The sequence below is a fragment of the Limanda limanda genome, chromosome 18 (assembly GCF_963576545.1).
Source record: "Limanda limanda chromosome 18, fLimLim1.1, whole genome shotgun sequence".
NCBI lineage: Eukaryota > Metazoa > Chordata > Actinopteri > Pleuronectiformes > Pleuronectidae > Limanda > Limanda limanda.
This window is the reverse complement of record NC_083653.1, coordinates 1,046,589-1,068,043: the sequence shown is the minus strand read 5'-3', so window position 1 is coordinate 1,068,043 and position 21,455 is coordinate 1,046,589. Positions and strand designations below refer to the sequence as shown.

General features: G+C 43.8%; 1 protein-coding gene across 1 annotated transcript in view; it reads left to right on the top strand.

Moving 5' to 3' along the window:
* myo6a (myosin VIa) overlaps window positions 1-21,455 on the top strand; it is an 88,774-nt gene that overhangs the window by 41,927 nt on the left and 25,392 nt on the right. The window contains exons 13-23 of the mRNA XM_061091414.1: window positions 7,590-7,747; window positions 8,215-8,306; window positions 9,217-9,289; window positions 11,825-11,952; window positions 12,344-12,439; window positions 12,855-13,022; window positions 15,582-15,620; window positions 15,722-15,815; window positions 19,093-19,223; window positions 19,345-19,422; window positions 20,347-20,476. Of these exons, the coding sequence (XP_060947397.1) occupies window positions 7,590-7,747; window positions 8,215-8,306; window positions 9,217-9,289; window positions 11,825-11,952; window positions 12,344-12,439; window positions 12,855-13,022; window positions 15,582-15,620; window positions 15,722-15,815; window positions 19,093-19,223; window positions 19,345-19,422; window positions 20,347-20,476 (1,187 nt within the window). The remainder of the gene's footprint in view (window positions 1-7,589; window positions 7,748-8,214; window positions 8,307-9,216; window positions 9,290-11,824; window positions 11,953-12,343; window positions 12,440-12,854; window positions 13,023-15,581; window positions 15,621-15,721; window positions 15,816-19,092; window positions 19,224-19,344; window positions 19,423-20,346; window positions 20,477-21,455) is intronic.

The following is a 21,455-nucleotide window of genomic DNA, read 5'->3' as shown; positions in this document are numbered from 1 at the left end:
AGTCTGTAATTTTCCACAGTCAGTTGGTCCAGTTTATCTATGTCTTTCTTCTGCTTGGAGATGGAAGCCTCATGAGAAAGCTGCCTCTCACGCAAAGCCGCCTCAAGTTGACCTTGTAGCCTCTTGTTCTCAGATGCCAGTTGATGATTGTCCTGAGTCAGTTGGTCCAGTTTATCTTTGTCCTTCTTCTGCTGGGAGATGGAAGCCTCATGATCAGCCTCAAGTTCACCTTGTAGCCTCTTGTTCCCAGATGCCAATTGGTGGTTGTCCTGAGTCAGTTGGTCCAGTTTATCTTTGTCCTTCTTCTGCTGGGAGATGGAAGCCTCATGATCAGCCTCAAGTTCACCTTGTAGCCTCTTGTTCCCAGATGCCAATTGGTGGTTGTCCTGAGTCAGTTGGTCCAGTTTATCTTTGTCCTTCTTCTGCTGGGAGATGGAAGCCTCATGATCAGCCTCAAGTTCACCTTGTAGCCTCTTGTTCTCAGATGCCAATTGGTGATTGTCCTGAGTCAGTTGGTCCAGTTTCTCCTTCTGCTGGGAGATGGAAGCCTCATGAGAAAGCTGCCTCTCTTGAAAGGCCTCCTCAAGTTCACCTTCTAGCCTCTTGTTCCCAGAAGCTAGTCTTAGATTTTCCAGAGTCATTTGGTCCAGTTTATCTTTGTCCTTCTTCTGCTGGGAGATGTTGGCCTCATGTTCACCTTGTAGCCTCTTGTTCCCAGATGCCAGTTGGTGATTGTAATGGGTAATTTGGTCCAGTTTATCTTTGTCCTTCTTCTGCTGGGAGATGGAAGCCTCATGAGAAAGCTGCCTCTCTCGAAAGGCCTCCTCAAGTTCACCTTCTAGCCACTTGTTCCCAGAAGCTAGTCTTAGATTTTCCAGAGTCATTTGGTCCAGTTTATTTTTGTCCTTCTTCTGCTGGGAGATGTTGGCCTCATGTTCACCTTGTAGCCTCTTGTTCTCAGATGCCAGTTGGTGATTTTCCTGAATCAGTTGGTCCAGTTTATCTTTGTCCTCCTTCTGCTGGGAGATGGAAGCCTCGTGGGAAAGCTGCCTCTCACGTAAAGCCTCCTCAAGTTCACCTTGTAGCCTCTTGTTCCCAGAAACTAGTCTGTGATTTTCCAGAGTCATTTGGTCCAGTTTATCTGTGTCTTCCTTCTGCTGGAAGATGGAAGCCTCAAGTTCACCTTGTAGCCTCTTGTTCCCAGAAGCTAGTCTGTGATTTTCCAGAGTCATTTGGTCCAGTTTATCTGTTTCCTCCTTCTGCTGGGAGATGGAAGCCTCAAGTTCACCTTGTAGCCTCTTGTTCCCAGAAGCTAGTCTGTGATTTTCCTGAATAAGTTGTTCCAGTTTATCTGTTTCCTCCTGCTGGGAGATGGAAGCCTCGTGGGAAAGCTGCCTCTCACGTAAAGCTTCCTCAAGTTCACCTTGTAGCCTCTTGTTCCCAGAAGCTAGTCTGTGAATTTCCTGAGTCATTTGGTCCAGTTTATCTGTGTCCTCCTTCTGCTGGAAGATGGCAGCCTCAAGTTCATCTTGTAGCCTCTTGTTCCCAGAAGCTAGTCTGTGATTTTCCAGAGTCAGTTGGTCAAGTTTATTTTTGTCCTCCTTCTGCTGGGAGATGGAAGCCTTAAGGTCACCTTGGAGCCTCTTGTTCCCAGAAGCTAGTCTGTGATTTTCCAGAGTCAGTTGGTCCAGTTTATCTTTGTTCTCCTTCTGCTGGGAGATGGAAGCCTTATGAGAAAGCTGCCTCTCACGTAAAGCCTCCTCAAGTTCACCTTGTAGCCTCCTGTTCTCAGATGCCAGTTGGAGATTGTCATTGGTCAGTTGGTCCAGTTTATCTTTGTCCTCCTTCTGCTGGAGGATGGAAGCTTCGTGATAAAGCTGCCTCTCACGTAAAGCCTCCTCAAGTTCACCTTGTAGCCATCTGTTCTCAGATGTCAGTTGGTGATCGGCATTGGTCAGTTGATCCAGTTTATCTGTGTTCTCCTTCTGCTGGGAGATGTTGGCCTCATGTTCACCTTGTAGCCTCTTGTTCTCAGATGCAAGTTGGTGATTGTCATTGGTCAGTTGCTCCAGTTTTTCTATGTCTTTCTTCTGCTTGGAGATGGAAGCTTCATGAGAAAGCTGCCTCTCACGTAAAGCCTCCTCAAGTTCACCTTGTAGCCTCCTGTTCTCAGATGCCAGTTGGTGATTGTCATTGGTCAGTTGGTCCAGTTTATCTTTGTCCTCCTTCTGCTGGAGGATGGAAGCCTGATGTTTACTTTGAAGTCTCTTGTTTCCAGAAGCTAGTCTGTAATTTTCCAGAGTCAGTTCATCTGTTTTCTCCTTCTGCTTGGAGATGGAAGCCTCATGAGAAAGCTGCCTCTCCTGTAAAGCCTCTTCAAGTTCAGCTTGTAGCCTCTTGTTCCCAGAAGCTAGTCTGTGATATTCCTCAATCATTTGGTTCAGTTTATCTGTGTTCTTCTTCTGCTGGGAGATGGAAGCATCATGTTTTCCTTGTAGCCTCTTGTTCCCAGAAGCTAGTCTGTAATTTTCCAGAGTCAGTTGGTCCAGTTTATCTGTTTCCTCCTTCTGCTGGGAGATGGAAGCCTCATGAGAAAGCTGCCTCCCCTGTACAGCCTCCTCAAGTTCTCCTTGTAGCCTCTTGTTCTCAGAAGCTAGTCTGTGGTTGTCATTGGTCAGTTGGTCCAGTTTATCTGTGTCCTTCTTCTCTTGGTAGATGACAGCCTGAAGTTGATCATGTAGCCTCTTGTTCTGAGAAGCTAGTTGTTTGTTTTCACAAGTTAGATGGTCCACTGCTTCTTTCTCCCTCGACTGGCACATTGCAGCATCATAAACCCTCGGGAGGTTGGAGAGTTTCTTCTGCTCCTTTTTGAGGTCCGGGCTCCTCTGCTTATCTTTCTTTTTCAGTGAGGAAATGGGTTTGTCCTTGGCTTTAACATCACTTGGAAGATTTTTAATATTGTCTTGAAAATCTTCCTGCTTCAGCTCATTGAGTTCATCACTTGGTTCAGTTCTGAGTTCAACATTCTCCTGTTTGTTGTCTTTGAGATCATGTATAATTTTATTCAATCGGTTTCTACACTGGTGGTCTGCCTCGGACCTCTTGCGATCAGCCTTTGACGACTGCATGTGCTCAGCTTCGGACTTCAAGCCGAAGCTGACAACATGCAAGCCAGCTTCGACTTGCTTCAAAGTTTTTGAAAGAGGTTCTCTTTCTTCCCGCTCCTGCTTCAGGGCTTCTTCCGTTTTATCTTGATTTCTTTTTAAATCCTCGCATTTCACTTCAGAAGTAGCTTTGGTCTCTCTTTTCATCTGCAGGGTTTCTGGTGGATTGTCTTCTTCATCCGACATCTCTCCGTCACTAATCTGTGACACATAGAACAATTGTTAGCTTCTTGTTCATTCATGTTCAATGTTGAACAATGTTTGTAATTTAGCATATTTATCAATCCATTAACAAGAGCACAGAAAGAGAGTCAATTATTGAACAGTCAATAATGCAGTTTGCTCAGATGCAAAATTAGCAAATAAAAAATTAAGGAATTATTCAATCAAGTATGCAGCTACTCATAAATACACCGTAATATTATGTTGGTGGGCCAAAGTCTGCAGCCATATATTTATGTACATGTATATATGCATACACACCCACAAACACACACGAACACGCACACACACTTACCTCATCAAAATCAGAGATATCGTAAATTTCCTCTTCAGAATCCTCAGTTCCATCCTCCATCTCCTCCATGTCCTCCTTAGCTTCCTCTATAATAACATGAAGTACAGTTTTCTTGAAAGGAACTCTCATTGTGACTCTGAGCTCCAACCAGTAGCACTCTTAAACTAATGTATAGGTACAGTAGGTGTAAAGTAAGAGAATATATAAAGCAGATAGAGAAAACAATTTAGAGCAACCGATTAAAGAAAGTTTTGTTTCTGCCTTTGATTCCTTTAAAGTGGACGTTCTATGACTTCCTCTCTCTCTCTGTCATCTCTATCGTGTGTTTAATGCATGTTTCACAATCTTTGTTTGAGTCCAAAAAAAACTTAATGCAGAATCAAGATTAGAAATTCACCTTTTAAAATATTTGAATGACTTCTGATTCGAGTCAAGTGAGACCTACATCTCATGCTTGGCCTGACTGTGGCAAAGTAAAGGGTGAGAAACTTCAGACTGAACAAACACATTTGTGGTGGTTCCCTTGGCATTTAAATGTGCTGATTGTATCTACGCATGCTTTTAACCTGATTTTATTTATCCATCAACTCATGCTCAACCAATGGCGAGTCAGTCTAAGCTGTCAATCATTAAATTACTCCTTAACTTTGGTTTCATTCTTTGACATGTTTCTATGACGCGTGTCGTTCATCTTTCTGACTTTTAGTAAAGGTAAATCCTAGGAAACACTAAAGGCTGTTGGTCAGCTGATCTTAGCAGGCTGGCTGGACTGAGGGGGGGTTAAAAGCTCTTTAATATATGATAAACAAGATATTGTTGAATAAATCATTACTTTCCAGGACCCGCTCCTGCTTGTTTCTCTGTTATTGGCTCCATAAGTGCAGCGTCAGCAGATCACTCCCACCTGAAAGAAGAGTGAACATTGGACGGATTCAGAAGATGGATTCAAACACAACGAGACACAAGAACCATCATAAAGATTCTGTGTTACAGAGGAGCCACTGAGGGTTGAGGCAATAAGTCCCAAGGCTTCACAATGTGGTTGTTCCTTCGTTCAGCTGCTGAAACGTTTTCCTTTAGTAAACAGCTCAGAGATAAACATGTAATTTATCATCTGTGACACTCGAGCCACATCAACAGGATGTGAGAACCTGACGTGTGGAGACGTCGTTCACACCTGCTTTGTTTCAGACCTTCAGACTCTTTAGTTTAGTCTGAACCTCATTCTAAACAACTCGATGCGCATTTAAATGTGATAATAATTAGGTTCATTGTCTTGTTTATGACAGATTTACATTAATCTGCTCAGAATCTTCTCACTGACCTCGTCATATTTTTCTTTGATGACACAAGCGTCGAAAGAGTTCAAGTAACTGTCAAAGCTGCTGTTTGACCCAACAAAGATTTTAAGCTCATCAAAAGTCATAATTCTTTTATGAGACATGAACGTGGACACAAAAAACACAAATACAACAAATGAACCAGAAGCTAAAGTCCCACGATGGTGTATTTTTATTCACATATATTTAATGAACTGAGGCTAGTTTCCAGCTGAAGGAAAGTGTCAAATATATGTAACCATATGTTCAATGTGCATTTGTCAGAAACATGGGCCACAGAGGACACACATACATACACACAGACACACACACGATACACAATACATTATACACGATACACAACGCTGTTCTATTTTTTATTTACACATTTATTGGCCTGAAGTTGTGTTTATTCCCGTGGCTCAGATTTGCAGCCTTGTTTGCATGTGCACTTGAATAAAAATGGAAAGTGTATGTAAATACATGTGTATGTATACATGAGCACGTAGTGAATTCTGATGGGAATCCATAGAAAGTGCAGATGTAGACGTAAATTGCAGATTGCAGCTTCGGGGGGGTTCTGCCCTTTGCTCAGTCCCAGTGAAACGTGTTTGAACAATCATGACGACTCGAGGCACCTGTGATGTGGCACGTGGCTTAGAGAACGTACAGTCTGTGGGGGGGGGGAATCATTTGTCACCGGGTGCTGTATGAGAGGCTCTGAGTGCCCATGCATGGATCTATTTCCAGACGAGTCTTCGAATGCTCTGCAGCTCTGCAGCTCTGCAGCTCTGCAGCTGAAGGTCCTGAGGTGACGCCGGAGCAGAAGCTTGAAGTCCAACATCTCCTCAGGCCTCTGAGATCGGGCGACTTTCCCTCTTTTCATTCTTAAGTCTGCAGCAGCTGAGCCTTCAGAAGTAGTTACAGCAGCTCCACAGAGCTCGCTTATGATTTCTGTCTTTCTGCTTTATGGTCGCTGCCTCACACCCCATCCCTCCCCCCCACCCCCCCACCCCCCCCGTCTGTCAATAACACAATTATCTGCTTGAAGAGTCAGGAAGCCGTGTTGGTCTCGGGCTGATCGTTGGTCTGAGGGTGGAGAAGTGGCCTCATTCTAATAGATTCATATAGACAAACAAACATCCACATGATGCTCCGGCCTTCAACTGTTGCTCTTCACACCAACTGCATCCGAAGTGAGTCAGACACAAAGTTAGTGAGCGGAGCTTTGAGTCCGATTCTTGAGCTGCAGGCGCCTGAAGCACAGCTCTTCATCCTCAGCTTTTCATCCTCAGCTCTTCATCCTCAAGCTCTTCGTCCTCAAGCTCGTCATCCTCAGCTCTTCATCCTCAAGCTCTTCGTCCTCAGCTCTTCATCCTCAAGCTCTTCGTCCTCAGCTCTTCATCCTCAGCTCTTCATCCTCAAGCTCTTCGTCCTCAGCTCTTCATCCTCAGCTCGTCATCCTCAGCTCTTCATCCTCAGCTCTTCATCCTCAGCTCTTCATCCACACCTCTAAAGTGGTTCAACTTTAACTGGAACTACTGTACAATATTTAACATAAGTAGGGCTGGGCAAGTTAACTCGTTTTAATCGAGTTAACTCAAGTGATGAGTTAACTCGATTAATTATTTTATCTCGCATTAACTCAGGTTTGATTATTTATTGTTTTATTGTGAAAGTCAGGCTTTTATTTTGTGAAAGTCTGTTGCTGACTGCTGCGGAACCGGAAAAAAGAAAATAATTGGCGGATAAACAACCATGGATAAGGGTACGGAGCTTTTACATGGCCATTTTCATTTTAAAGTTCTTCCAGACGGCGGAGTCGACAGAACCAAAGTTATTTGTAGCCACTGCCAAGGTGAATTTTCTTATCACCGGAGCACTTCCTGTCTAAAATATCACCTGAATGCAAAACACACAGTTGATATCAGCAAATCACTCAACGAAACAGCGATCGGAGCTTCGGCAGACTACGTTAGACGCAGGGAGGAGAATACATGTTTCATAACGAAGAGGATAACATTAATGCCCTGGCAGTGGCATTGAGCTTTAACTTTGTATTTGCTTTGATAACATTGTTAAGTTGAGATTAACACTGAATATTTTATTTAACTGCTACTGTATTAAATGCTGATGTTAAAAGTGTTTGCACAACAAATGTTATGGCTCATATCGTTCATATGGCAGAACATTGAAAATAAAATTGCACTATACACTACTTTTTATTCATTATTGGATTTTGCGTATACAAATGCGATTAATCTTGATTAATCAGGGAAATCATGCGATTAATCGCGATTAAAAATTTTAATCGTTGCCCAGCCCTAAACATAAGAGAAGATGGTGTGTGGTGTTACAGCAGCAAGAGAGCAGTGGAAATAGACAAGAGCAAATAATATCAAATAAACATGCATATATATTTTGTATAATTATATAATCTCATGCAGCAGGAAGGAGGAGCCTGTGAATCACTCTGTGGCTGAAGGAGCTTTCTGTGTCTTGGAGGAATAAATAACAGTTTCCACCTTTTAACGAACAAACCCTGTGAAACTCTTTAACTTTGCCTTCCTCCCTGTGTGTGTTTCCCAGAGTTCCACTCAAGGTGGAGCAAGCCAACAACGCTCGCGATGCGCTGGCGAAGGCCGTGTACAGCCGGCTGTTCGACCACGTGGTGACCCGGGTCAACCAGTGCTTCCCGTTCGACTCCTCCGCCAACTTCATCGGCGTCCTGGACATCGCTGGTTTTGGTCAGTATCTGTTAAAACCAGTTGTGCTTCATTCACTTTGTGTTGTGTTAAATCACTATCAAGTATTTAGTGATAGAATAAAGTTCTTTAAACACAAGTTCCAGTAGAATTCCTTTGTTTCAGTTTTTGTCAAACTCATAAAACATGAAACTTTAATATGTGAAGAATTCTCCGAGTCGTGACTTCACGTTTGATTTATGACAGTTGCAGATATTGGATATAAGTTATTTTATCTCAGGGAGTTTGGAGGAATAAAGTCACACTATTGTATTATTTCCTTGTCGCGTCAGAGAAGAAGGAACAGAAAGGAATCGGAGTGGGACGTCTCTGACTGACGTCTGTTTTTCCAGTTCTCTGCACGGACAGAAGATGTTTGAGGGTTTTTCCGTCTGAGTTGGTTTGACTGAAAGTCTCGTTCTGACTCCGGATCTTTAACCGTCTGTCTCTGTGTGTTTCCTCTTTCCCAGAGTACTTTGAACACAACAGCTTCGAGCAGTTCTGCATCAACTACTGTAACGAGAAGCTGCAGCAGTTCTTCAACGAGCGAATCCTGAAAGAGGTGAGATTTATTTTCCCAAACCCAGACACCTCGACAACATAAAACCTAAACTCTCCTCATATGAAAGAAGCAGGTTTCACCATGAAAACTGTTTATGTATAAAAGGAGAAACAGACACGAGCTGTAAAGTCAGACTCTGCCTCCAGTCGACTTCTTTCACAACAACACTCGTCTTGTTTTTCAAATTCAAGTCTCGATTTACAGACATTTTCTGAAGCCAAACAACCATTAGTCCTGGTCGGCATGAAAGCCGGTTTCAAAACACCACATCTTTCCTCTGGGAGGTAATGATGCTCGAGTAATAATTTGGATTTGACTGAACGTCTCACAAAGCAGCAGCGCTCTCACCTGCCGGGAGCAGGAGTCGACCTCGTGGAGCTGGAGCCTCCATTGATGCTTTTCATTGTTGTTTGTGTTTTTTAATAAAATCAAACAGTGAACAGGAGAAAACATGCTACTCAGCTGAAAACCCTGAGGTGTCACACGTCCTGTCACCTTTTGTTCGGCTGCAGAAATAAAAGCTTTGGATCGATACCAAAATCTATTCAGCTGCAAGATTCAACCCACGTGTGTTGGAACTTTGAAAAGTGTTGTTATTAAAGAGAGAACCTGAGAAAAGGTCACAGTAAAAGATTCTCTGACTTGTTATTTGTTATAATATTTGCCATTTTACCTTAAAACTCCTCATTTACAGACGTGGGAGCTAAACGTCTGATAGCACCACGCAGCCTGAGAAGTCGTAACCTTTAGATGCTCAGTTTGCATGAAAGCTGTAATATGATGAATCTCTGTCCTGTTTGTCAGCGAGTTCGAACGCCCCCCGGCAGGAAGAGAGAGAGTCGTCCCCGTCCTCATTAGACCACAGACGTGGTTATGACTTCTCATTAGAAATGTCTCGTTTGTATTCCAGGAGCAAGAGCTGTACCAGAAGGAAGGGCTGGGCGTCAACGAGGTTCACTACGTGGACAACCAGGACTGCATAGGTACGAGGATCCTTCCCTTCCTTCCTTCCTTCCCTTCCTTCACTTCCTTCCCTTCCTTCCTTCCCTTCCCTTCCTTCCCTTCCTTCCCTTCCTTCCCTTCCTTCCCTTCCTTCCCTTCCTTCACTTCCTTCCCTTCCTTCCCTTCCTTCACTTCCTTCACTTCCTTCCCTTCCCTTCCTTCACTTCCTTCCCTTCCTTCCCTTCCTTCCCTTCCTTCCCTTCCCTTCCTTCCCTTCCTTCCCTTCCTTCCCTTCCTTCCCTTCCCTTCCTTCCTTCCCTTCCCTTCCTTCCCTTCCTTCCCTTCCTTCCCTTCCTTCCCTTCCTTTCCTTCCCTTCCTTCCCTTCCTTCACTTCCTTCACTTCATTGACACGCTGACGTGTTTGTCTGTGAAGATCCAATAAAGATCCAGAGAACGAGAATAAGAGCTGGAGCTCTGAGACAGAGTCAGAGACAGAGACACAGAGTCTGAGACAGAGACAGAGACAGAGACAGAGACAGAGACAGAGTCAGAGACAGAGAGACAGACACAGAGTCTGAGACAGAGACAGAGACAGAGTCAGAGACAGAGACACAGAGAGACAGAGACAGACACAGAGTCTGAGACAGAGACAGAGTCAGAGTCAGAGACAGAGACACAGAGAGAGAGAGACAGACACTGGTCAACACCCGAGTGCTGACTCTTACACCACGTGGGACTAGTAGATCTACATTTGGGCTTTAAGGCATTAACTTGAGGTTTGACTTTGTGTCCTGGTCTTGGACTTGGGACTTGATTTGCATCTGGACTTGGGACTTGTATCTTAGGGTTAGATGGTTGACTCGTCCTCCAGCAGCACCAGTTTGTGTCTCCAGTCTCCAACCCATTGTTTTTTTACATCTTCTTGTGATTTGAAACTGCGTCTGTAGCAGTTTGTTGTAAATAGGATTCTTCTCTGTAGTTGAACACAGCTCAGGAACTGGACTGGACTCCCAGTGGAGCTGCTCTGAACTGGAACCTGTTGGTTTTATTGTGACTGATCTGTGTTCAGCCTGTTAATCATGTGACTGATCTGTGTTCAGCCTGTAAATCATGTGACTGATCTGTGTTCAGCCTGTAAATCATGTGACTGATCTGATCTCCAGCTCTTTTGGATGAACTCTTCTCAGGTCTCTGTCTGAGTTTTGGAGAGTTTCTGCTGCTGCTGGTTGAACTTTGTAGAATTTGTTGTTGTAATTTCTCACTCAGGGTTGTTTGTGTTAATAATCCTAGAGGAAGCAGCTTTAACAGTGTTTATGAGCCATGCTGCTCACTTTGAGTTTGAATACGCTGCCGGCTCGGATGTTTCCCTCCATGTCTCGACCCCCAGAGCCGTGGACAGAAGTAAACAGACAAAGCGATGAAGCTCCAGAGCGTCTGTCCTGAGTCAGATCTCCTCTTTCCCCCCTGACGCTGGCTGCAGGTGATGGAGGTTAATTATGCTTTTTCCTGATGTCCAGCTCTGAAACAGCATCTACATTAAAGATGCTTCACCACGCAGACCAGAGCTCCACACTGTAAATCACTGACAGGGTTATATGGCTTCCTGTTGTTTGCTGTGAAACCACAGCTGCTGTTTGTTCACACAAAAACCAGAGAAGATTAAAACCACACAAGATGAAGCAGAAAGTCAAGTGTGGGAATTAAAACACAGATTCTGAGTAAAACCAGCGTCTCAGGGAGGAAGGAATGAGTTCCTGTCCTGAGCGGACGCTGGATGTTCGATTCCTCTGTTCACGTGACTGAGGATCTTCTCTTGGTTGTTTATCTCCATCCTGTGTCGTACACACGTGTTTCTCACGTGTTTCCTGTGACATGTTGTCAGCTCAGAGTCGCTCGGTGGGAGAACCAGCTGATATGAAACCATCACACGTTTTGCTGAGGAGACATCACACAGAATTCATGATATAATGACTCCAGAGAAATATCAAGCCATGTAATTACAGCCTCTTAAAAGCTTCGCTGTGCATTTTCCTAATTTCGGCTTCTGGAATCTTTTTTTTTTTCAAGTCATATCGATGGTTGATTAAAAGAGAAATTTAATATCTCTCATTCTCGGGGGAATTGACTTCAGATTAGCGATGGGTTTCTGATAACTGGTTGGGAGAAACCTCAGATTTTTCATTAAGCTCAGTGGGCGATGGATTCTTTATCAACGTTTTCACAATCTCTCCGAGTCTCTTTTGCTTCTTTCTAACATTTCATCTAGCAACACTGAGGCCGATATGAAGGAGTACAAAGTTTACTATACATATATATCAGCAGATACTTTACAGTTTTTTCCAGAGGCTGGGGGGGTTATGTTCTAAACTGAAGGAAATGTGAGAAGATACAGTAAATGATGCATCTGTAATATTCTCAGACATCTGGACTCGTCCTCACCTGTCGAATCTCATCAGGATCTGAGCTCCTCTTCCCTCCGATCACACTTTCATTTAGAGTTTGAATCGTCTCCTCTCCTGGATTGAATCTGTCTCGTCAGCTTGTCTCACTCGCTCCTCTCTCTCCCCCCCCACAGACCTGGTGGAGGCCAAGCTGGTCGGCGTCCTGGACATCCTGGACGAAGAGAACCGGTTACCTCAGCCCAGCGACCAGCACTTCACCGACACGGTTCACAACAAACACAAGGATCACTTCCGCCTCACGGTGAGTCCAGAGGAAACTGAGTCAGAGGAAACAAGTGATGAATAGAACCCAGCTCAATATTATTCCAACAATAACGAATGCTTTCACAGACACTGACGAAGTAACAATAAACAATATAAAGTTGAATCAGGGTTTGTCCTCGTCGTGGTGCAGATCCAGTGAGTGAAGAACAGTGTTGGTGGTTCAACACCGACTCGTAATCTTCATTCCCAGCCCACGATGATTGACAGGGCCTGGAATTAGCATGTCATTGTAACTGGAAGATATGCAAGAGCTGTGCTGAGTCTCAAGTGTGTGTGTGTGTGTGTCTCTGTGTGTGTGTGTGTCTGTGTCTCTGTGTGTGTGTGTGCGTGTGTCCGTGCGTGTGCGTGTGTGTGTGTGTGTCCCTCAGGTGCCCAGGAAGTCTAAGCTGTCCGTCCACAGGAACGTGAGGGACGATGAAGGATTTATTATCAGACACTTTGCAGGAGCCGTGTGCTACGAGACGGTGAGTTCACACTCTGCCCTCGACTCGCTCTCCTGGAGCCGTCTGTGAAATTAATGTCACATGGAATTATTTATTTCTCTTTCCTCACATCAGCCACTGACCACTTTAGATTGATTCTGAGAAATGGACCAAACACGTCACTTGTTCAGGTCTTTTCTTCGTTTTTCATTCAAGAATTTTCTTTTTACTTAAAGTCATTCTGAAGAACATTTCACAATTTCTTCTACACAAGACATTTGTGTATGAAGTCATGTGACTTTAATCTTTAATATTCTGCAGATTATTTTCCCAAAAATAGGAAAATAATCTTCCTCTTCTCATGATTCTCTCACATTAACACTTACATTCTATAAACTGTAGCGTGAACCATGTAGAAAGCAGCAGACGAAGCCGCTCTTCCTCTTCTGCGTTTCAGACCAAGTTCGTGGAGAAGAACAACGACGCGCTGCACATGTCTCTGGAGTGTCTGGTCAGCGAGTCCAAGGACGGCTTCGTCCGAGCGCTGTTTGAAAACACAAACCACAAGGACACCAAGCAGAAGACGGGCAAACTCGGCTTCATCAGCGTCGGCAACAAGTTCAAGGTGAGAGGAGACGTCCTCATGAGCTCTAACACTTAATGATCCTGATGGAGATTCAGCTGGTTTACACTGAGTCACATGTTCACCAGTCGAGAACCAGAAGCTGATCTTCAGGGTTTCGAAGCAGCACTGAGGCCAGGGACGGTTTCATGTCTCTTTCTTCAGCTTCTTTCTGTGGTTGAGACGATGAAGAGCTGCAGGAGTTAGATCCTCCGTCTCCTCGGAGCGTCGAGTCGATAGAAGAACGATCACATGTCGATAAACACCTGAGACGACTGCAGAGCCGTTAGACCCGTGAAGGGAAGCAGATGTTTGATGTTTGTGGGTGTTTATTTTTTTATTTTTTTATTTATTTATTTATTTATTTATTTAGAAGGATCCCATTAGCTCTACCTTAAGACAGAGCTACTTTTAGTGGGGTGCACATTTAAAACATACATACAGATATCAAACATTTAAAACGTACGTTATATTTAGGGCTGGGCAAGTTAACTCGTTTCAATCGAGTTAACTCAATTAATTCGATTAATTATTTTATCTCGCATTAACTCAGGTTTGATTATTTATTGTTTTATTGTGAAAGTCAGGCTTTTATTTTGTGAAAGTCTGTTGCTGACTGCTGCAGAACAGGAAAAAAGAAAATAATTGGCGGATAAACAATCGAGTTAACTCATCACTTGAGTTAACTCGATTAAAACAAGTTAACTTGCCCAGCGCTAGTTATATTACAAATATCAAAAGTTAAAATACATAAAAATAATGATCATACAATTTTACATTACAGATATCAAAAATTAACTTAGTGGTTATGCAGTTTTACCTTTGTCATGATATAAAACACTTGATATATCCAATTCCATATAAGCGAAAACTGCAAACCATGTAATGGAGTCCTACACATTTATGTTCAGTCCAGCACCATCCAGTGTCACAAGTATGCTGTACCCAGGTGTTACAGTATTTGCTTTTTGAACACACATTTACGTGTCACTTTATAATTTCTGTTGGTCGTAGGTTCCATGACTTCATGGCTCTGTATCCCACAGTGCGTTTAAGAACATTGGTCTTAGCTCTGGTGTTCTGTTTGAATGGAGTGTGAAAGGAGTGAGTCCCGATCAGAGGGAAGCGAGTCTCGTTAGAAGGTCTCAGGGACGAGAGTCTGAAAGTCCGACCTGCAGCGAGCAGCGTCTCATGAGAACCTGAAGATGTTTCCAGTGGGTGAACCGTGTGGAGACCAGCAGCTTCCCTCTGACTCCTGCACCGGAGATGTGTCACCTCACCAGAGGTTGATCCAGACTCCACAGACTCCACTCAATCATGTCTCCTGGAGAATACAAAGACAAAGGTGTCACCTGAGGGGGCGATGGTCTCGTATCAGAGCCGGCGAGCAGCGTGTACTTTGATGTACAGATATTTGATCCTTTCATGCGACTGGAGACGTGTTTTATATTCCTGATGCGCTGAGTCTTCAGGACGCTGTCCATCACTGAGGAGCTGGATCCTTTCTTCAGTTTGGATCAAACGTGTGGATCCTTCCTTCACTGATCTGAGGTTCTGAAGAAACACTTTTCAGAGGTCATTTCAGTTTTGGGAAGTTTTTACTTATTTTTTTGATTCAGAGAAAAGTAAGAGTGAAAGTTGTCTGAAGCTGAAACCGACTTTTAATCAGTCTTTATTCAGCGTTACGTTGGACACCAGTGCTTCTGAATTGGATTTGTTCTCCTGGGATGAGAACTGGAATATTCCTGCAAAAGCTGTGAGCGTCTGTGGGTTTTTATCAGTTTCTCAGTGTCCTCACTTGTCTCACACAAGAGACAACTACACAAACCTCTCAGTTGTGAGTCATTAACCTCCTCCATGTTATCAGATGGGACACGAACCAAACTCAAAATCAAAAGTAGACGTTAAATAAATGTTGTTAAAGATGGTTCCTGTCCTTTCAGCTCCATGGTCACGTTTTAATTCTTGTTAATCCTCCAATTAGTGAGAAAAGAAAAAAATGACAAAAATCGAACTAATGTTAACTTCAAACTTGTAAAAATGGTTTAACATCTATTTAAAACTCGTGGTTTTAAGTATGTTTATTACTTGTAAGTTTCCTCATCATGAGTTAATTAATTAAACATCAGCTGCAGTGACTCATCACGTCCAACACGTGAATGGACAAACGAGGACGTTAGCGTCGTGCTAATAAGCGTTAGCGTCCGTCCTGTGTCCTCTGGACAGTCTGTGAGCTCACGTGTCCTTTACTCACTAATTAGAATCCATCAGTTTTCATTTACATACATTTAGATTCACATGATGCAGATGAGAAGATGAATAATTCATCAGCAACAAACAGCGAAGAGCAGTTCAAGGGTGAAGAGAGTTTACTGCCCATGGATTAGTGATGAGTCATCAATAATACAAGAGTTTGATTCATTAGGACAATTAAACACTTTGTGTAACTTTTAATTCTGCCTGTAGTTTAAAGTCATTTATAATATATATAAGGCTGATAACTTTATAACTCAATATAAACACCAAGCTGCTTCTTCTTCTTCGTGTGTTTCTCTTGTGCAGACGCAGCTGAACATTCTCCTGGAGAAGCTCCGCAGCACGGTGAGTTCCTCCTGCTTCTTCTTCACGTGATGACGGCTTCATGCATCTCAGTCCCGAGCTTCTGATCTGATCTGATCTGATCTCATGCTTGTGTCCTGCAGGGCTCCAGCTTCATCCGCTGCATTAAACCCAACCTGAAGATGGTCAGCCACCAGTTTGAAGGAGCTCAGATCCTGTCCCAGCTGCAGTGCTCGGGTCAGTAGCTTCCTCACTAGGGTTGCAAAATTCCGGGAATTTTCAAAGTTGGAAACTTTCCATGGGAATATACGGGAATTAACGGGAATTAACGGGAATAAACTGGAAATGTTGTAGGTAATTTATACTAACTGTATTTACCTTGTCATATACAGACATAAATATAAACATTTTGTTGTGTCATAGGCTGATTTGAGTCCTGAGGAAACTTTGGGCACTTGACTATATGCTTCTGCATCGTTGTGTCATTCTTAACATAGGTCTTTGCACAGTATTTGCAAATGTACACAGCCTTTCCTTCTACATTGGATGGGGTGAAATGTCTCCACACATGAGATGTTTCTGTAGAATAAGATGAGAAAAAAGTTTGTAAAAAACACTAATGCAATGCCAGAGATATAAATAGTTAGCCAAACAATTGGAATCATCTGTAAACATATTTTACAATTGATGGATAAATGAATGGAAATAGTCTAGATGAACAGATAAACAATCCTCAATCAGCATGCTAATATATTTTCCCAGTAATATCATGGAAACTTACCTGACTAGTCCTGCACTCTACAGCAGGCCTCAATAGCCCTGCTGTAGAGTGAAGCATGCTGGGAGTTATCTGTGCATGTGATGGAAGAATGACCAGTGGAGGGTTGACACTCAACGTTCCATACATCTTTAAAATAGAGTTTTGAATGAGGTTTTTATTGCTCAGCGTTTAATTTGCATAGTTTTGTTTTTTTCAAAATTCCCCAAATTCCCGAGCTTAATATTCCCGTGGAAAGTTTCCGGAAATTTACCGGAAACTTTCCGCCCCTTTGCAACCCTATTCCTCACGTCCTGCAGCTGCAGAGGAGACGTCTCTATTCCCAGCTGGAGGATCGTTCTCATAAAAATAAAGTTCTGCGAGACCATAAAACTGAGTTAGAGATAATGACTCTCTGCCGCAGCTCCTCTAATAGAACCTGACTAAAGAAGAACCAGGATTAATGTGTTGGCATTTCAGCAACACTCCAGGTCTCATGAGGAACGTTCAGCTGCTCGTCAGCTTCTCCTCTCTGATCCTTCACATCCACCCACACGGCCTGGCCTCACTAGCTGAAATATCTGCTGCAGGATTCAGACTTCCTGTCCGATCCCATCGCTCCTTCACTCGACTCCCTCCTGTTGTTTTGTGATTTTATTTCTCTATGGTTCCAGCTCCATCTCACAATACAGCGTCAGATAAAAGTCAACCAGCACAACCAGTGTGTGTGTTATTATATATTATACGTGTTTGACGTTATATCTCAATCATTAGTTTGCTGTAATGTGACGACCAGGACACGAATAAAATAAAATATCAATGGAAACTCTCAGAAGTCTCATAACAGACGATTTGAGCTAAAATCTCAGAGTTATGAAATAAATCAATTATTTCTTAAGCTGCTTTCATTTTGCAATGTTCTGCACTTGATTCCGTCGCAGGGTTTGTAAATGTAATCAGAGGAATTATTAATTACTGCTGGAAGCTACTGAAAAATATGGTAGAAATAATTTGAGCTCATATCATCTCATTAGATGTTAATTCCTTGGACATTAATCAGAATCAGAATTCAGAATCAGAATCAGAATTTCTTTTATTTGCCAGGTATGTTTGCACATATAGGAAATTGACTTGGTGTCGTTGGTGCACTGAACATAAAAACAACAATATAAGAAAAACAACAATATATAAGAAATAGAATAAAATAAAATAAAGTAGAATAAAGTATATACATACATACATGTGATTACGTGTGAGTATGAACCGATCTTGTGTTCCTGTATTATTAATTACTGCTGGAAGCTACTGAAAAGTATGGTAGAAATAATTTGAGGCCATATCATCTCATCAGATGTTAATTCCTTGGACATTAATGTGATTACGTGTGAGTATGAACCGATCTTGAGTTCCTGTAGAAACTTCTGTTCCGTGACTTTGATCTCCATGTCCTCAACTTGTTCAATTCCCTTAAAAAAGAACCGAGTGAGACGCCGGCTGCTCGCTCGGGTTCAGAGGAGAAGAAGAAATTACGAGCCGCGGTTTAATATCCTCAGAGATTCTGATTTTTTTTCCGTCATCCACACGAACCCAGCGATGCCCGGCTCTGATACCGCACCCCCGCCTTTTATCAGCTTTATTGGACTGGGACTCGGAGTTTGGAGAGACGGGGGGGTGGGGGGGCACAGGCCTGATGTGGTTAGCTCCAGGAATCGGATGTTCAGCAACCAAACAGAACTTTTCCATTATGGTTTGCACTCACTGAAAATAAGATTTAGATGTAATCTGGGTTTCTCTCCGACCCCAGTGTCCAGGGGGGGGGTGGGGGGGGGAGCGGGCTGAAGGGAACCAGCGACACTCTTAATCCCTGAGATACCTCGTAGGTTAGAGGCCGGACTCAATAAAGAGCTGAGTGATTCCACGAGGAGCCGCTGGAGCGAGACTAAGACCTGTTCACCAGCTCTGCTCCAACAGAAGCTTCAGGGTTTCAGTGACTCTTCTCCTGCAAGGTGAAAAACACGCAATTTAAAATATTGCCTTTGCTCTGCACCGGTTTCTTTGCAGGGAATTACAGCTGCAGGTTGGATATGAATAACTGAATATGCCGATGGGGGCCTGGTATCAGAGCTCCAGCTTTATCTGAATCCACGAGAGGGAAGTTGAGTTATTGCTCTGACGACGTTTTGTGAATCCTCCGACAGAATTAGCATCTGTTAGCCGGGTTGGCGAAGTGACTCTGAGAGGCAGCGTCTGCTTCATAAACTGAAATATCACCTAATGTAAGAGGTTCAGTTATGATGAGGGTTTTCTTCCGTTCGTATTCTCTGTTTAATAGTTGTGTTGTTTGCTGAAGCTGCTTAATGTTGTGCAGCAGATTGTCAGAGTGTTGTGAGGCGCTTGATGGAGGAGGAGCCTTAACCACAGGATTTACACTGAATCACAATCAGCAGCATCTGTCTGCAAATGAGATCTTTGATACGAGGTTTTAAAGTTGAACTGAGTCGACTCACGATGCTTCACCGAGGGAAACGTGCCGACAACACAACCAGAGACACACACACACAGGGGAAGAGGTCACAGAGGTCACACAGGTCACACAGGTCACACAGCTGAACGTACAGTGACGTCCAGAAGGAAACATGGAGCTGATGTCACTGTGTGTGTCAGGGATTTGGTCTTTGAAGTTTTCATCGTACCTTCGACTCTCCTGCTCATCTAACCCCCCCCACCCCCCCGACTGACCCCTCCCCCTTTGCGTAGGCATGGTGTCCGTGCTGGACCTGATGCAGGGCGGCTTCCCGTCCCGGGCGCCGTTCCACGAGCTCTACAACATGTACATGAAGTACATGCCGCCCAAACTCTGCCGCCTGGACCCACGCCTCTTCTGCAAGGTCAGTGCAGCCCAGCCCCCCCCCCCCCCCCCCCCCCCCCACCCCCGGTCCTGACCTAATTCTTCATTATAATCTTGATTATTGTGAGTTTCATGGACGTGTTTGTGTGTTTGTGTCGCAGGCTTTGTTCAAAGCTCTGGGACTGAATGAGAACGACTACAAGTTCGGCCTGACCAGAGTGTTTTTCCGGCCCGGGAAGGTGAGACCTTTAGAAATCTGCTTTATTCCCCGAGTCTCGGGTTCGTTCACATTCTGAATTGTTCTCCTGAAGAAGAGCGGGAGGAGCATTAGTCACTTTGGCTGCTGAGGTGAGCTGAGGTTTGTTTTAACGAACGTACGGAAACAGATGGAGTTTTCATTCCTGCACCAGATGAATAATTCATCACATTTAGGTTCGACACGTGTTTCCAGGTTCGGTAGATTTATATCTGAGGGGAAGAGTCGGTTAAACTCTGAGGATTTAATTCCTCCGGCGCTGATCTAAAGTTTATGCATCAGATGGAACAAGGTGAATAATCGGTCAGACAGAAAAGTACCTGAGAAACTGACAATAACCAGCTGGATAAATAGAAATGTGAATTCTGCAGCGTCGTCATTAATGAGGCGGCAGCAGCAGAGGTCTCCAGAGGTCTCCAGAGGTCAGAGGTCTCCAGAGGTCAGAGGTCTCCAGAGGTCAGAGGTCTCCAGAGGAAAGATCCCAAGTGCAACTTCCACATCAAGTTTACTTAGAGAGACGTCTGCAGCGCTCACACGATCCTGCATCATTAAAGAGAATTCACTACAGCTGAAATAAATAGGTAGCTTCATTGCTGCACGTTACTGAGGATTTAAATTAAAAATGTAAAATGCTTAATTCATTAATTTCCTTTCATTTGAAGTTCTGACCAACTCGTAGATTTTAAAACATAAAGGAAGTCGTTAGTTTTAAACACAAATCGTTTTTAGTTTCTTTTCAAATTGAGGATAAATAATAAATGGTTTTATTCTCTATTTTGACTTTTAGATCTTCACAAATTACTTTGCTATCCTGTGTGGTTACATATATTTTTAAAAAGGAATCTCAAATCTCCTGAATAAATCTCCTTTTTACTCAACAAGCTTTTGTTCCTTCACCTTCGTCCAGTTCGCAGAGTTCGACCAGATCATGAAGTCGGACCCGGACCACCTGGCCGAGCTGGTGAAGAAGGTCAACACGTGGCTGATCCACAGCCGCTGGAAGAAGGTCCAGTGGGGGGCGCTGTCCGTCATCAAACGTAAGCATCACTCCTCAGCTCACAGAATCTCACCAGCTGTAGGAATCAACCCTGTCGTGTGGATTCAGGATCACGCTGAGCAGCTCCTGCTTCATGAGGATCCTCAGCAGAGGAACCCAGGAACATCTCTGCTCTGCTGCAGGAGCCACATTCATCTGGATGGAGAAAGCTGCTGGAGTTTAACGACCACATGAGAACCGGGGGGGGAGCTGTGTGTTGCCTCAGCTTTGTTTACTGCTTCTACTTCCATCAGATGACTCGTAGAACCAGAGCCGAACCAGCAGGAACCAGTCTGTCAGCCGGAGGAAGACGTCGGTGTTTAATAGTTAAAAAGACGTCGTAACAGAAATCATAAAACCCTCTGGCTCCTCCTCTTTCACTGTCTGAACATGGAGGCTGCAGTTCTGCACTTTCCTCCTCTGTCCATCTCAGCTTCCTCTCTCTCCACCTTCTCTGCTTAGCGCTCTGGGTTTTGTCCAGACTGACATTTCCTGGGAGTCCGACAAACAAACACACAGATCAGTAATCAGTATTCACCGAGGTCCTCCAGGAGTCCTGGTGCACGGAGCCGAGTGCAGCAGCACAACAAACCACAGGGGGGGGGGTGGGGTGGGGTGGGGGGGGGCACGTCTCCTCCTCACAATCTGCCGTCAGAGCAGAAGAGTCTCGAGCCTCCAGTGCATGCACGTGTTTTTAAGTGCACACATTTTGAGACTAAATACAAGTTATAGTTTGGATTCTGTGCAGCAGAGATCGTGGTGTAGATCTGTAGCATCAAGGTTCTGCCCCTAGACGTGTTCGACCAATCAGGAGCCAGTGTCAGCTGTCAATCATCACCTCTGCGCCTGTTCTTATGTCATCAAATAACTGATTCATGAATGAATAATTATGTTATTTTCTAAAAAAAAATTAATAATTGATGCAGTGTCATAACTACATCTCTGACGTTTATAACAAACCAGATAGTTTCAAAATCGGT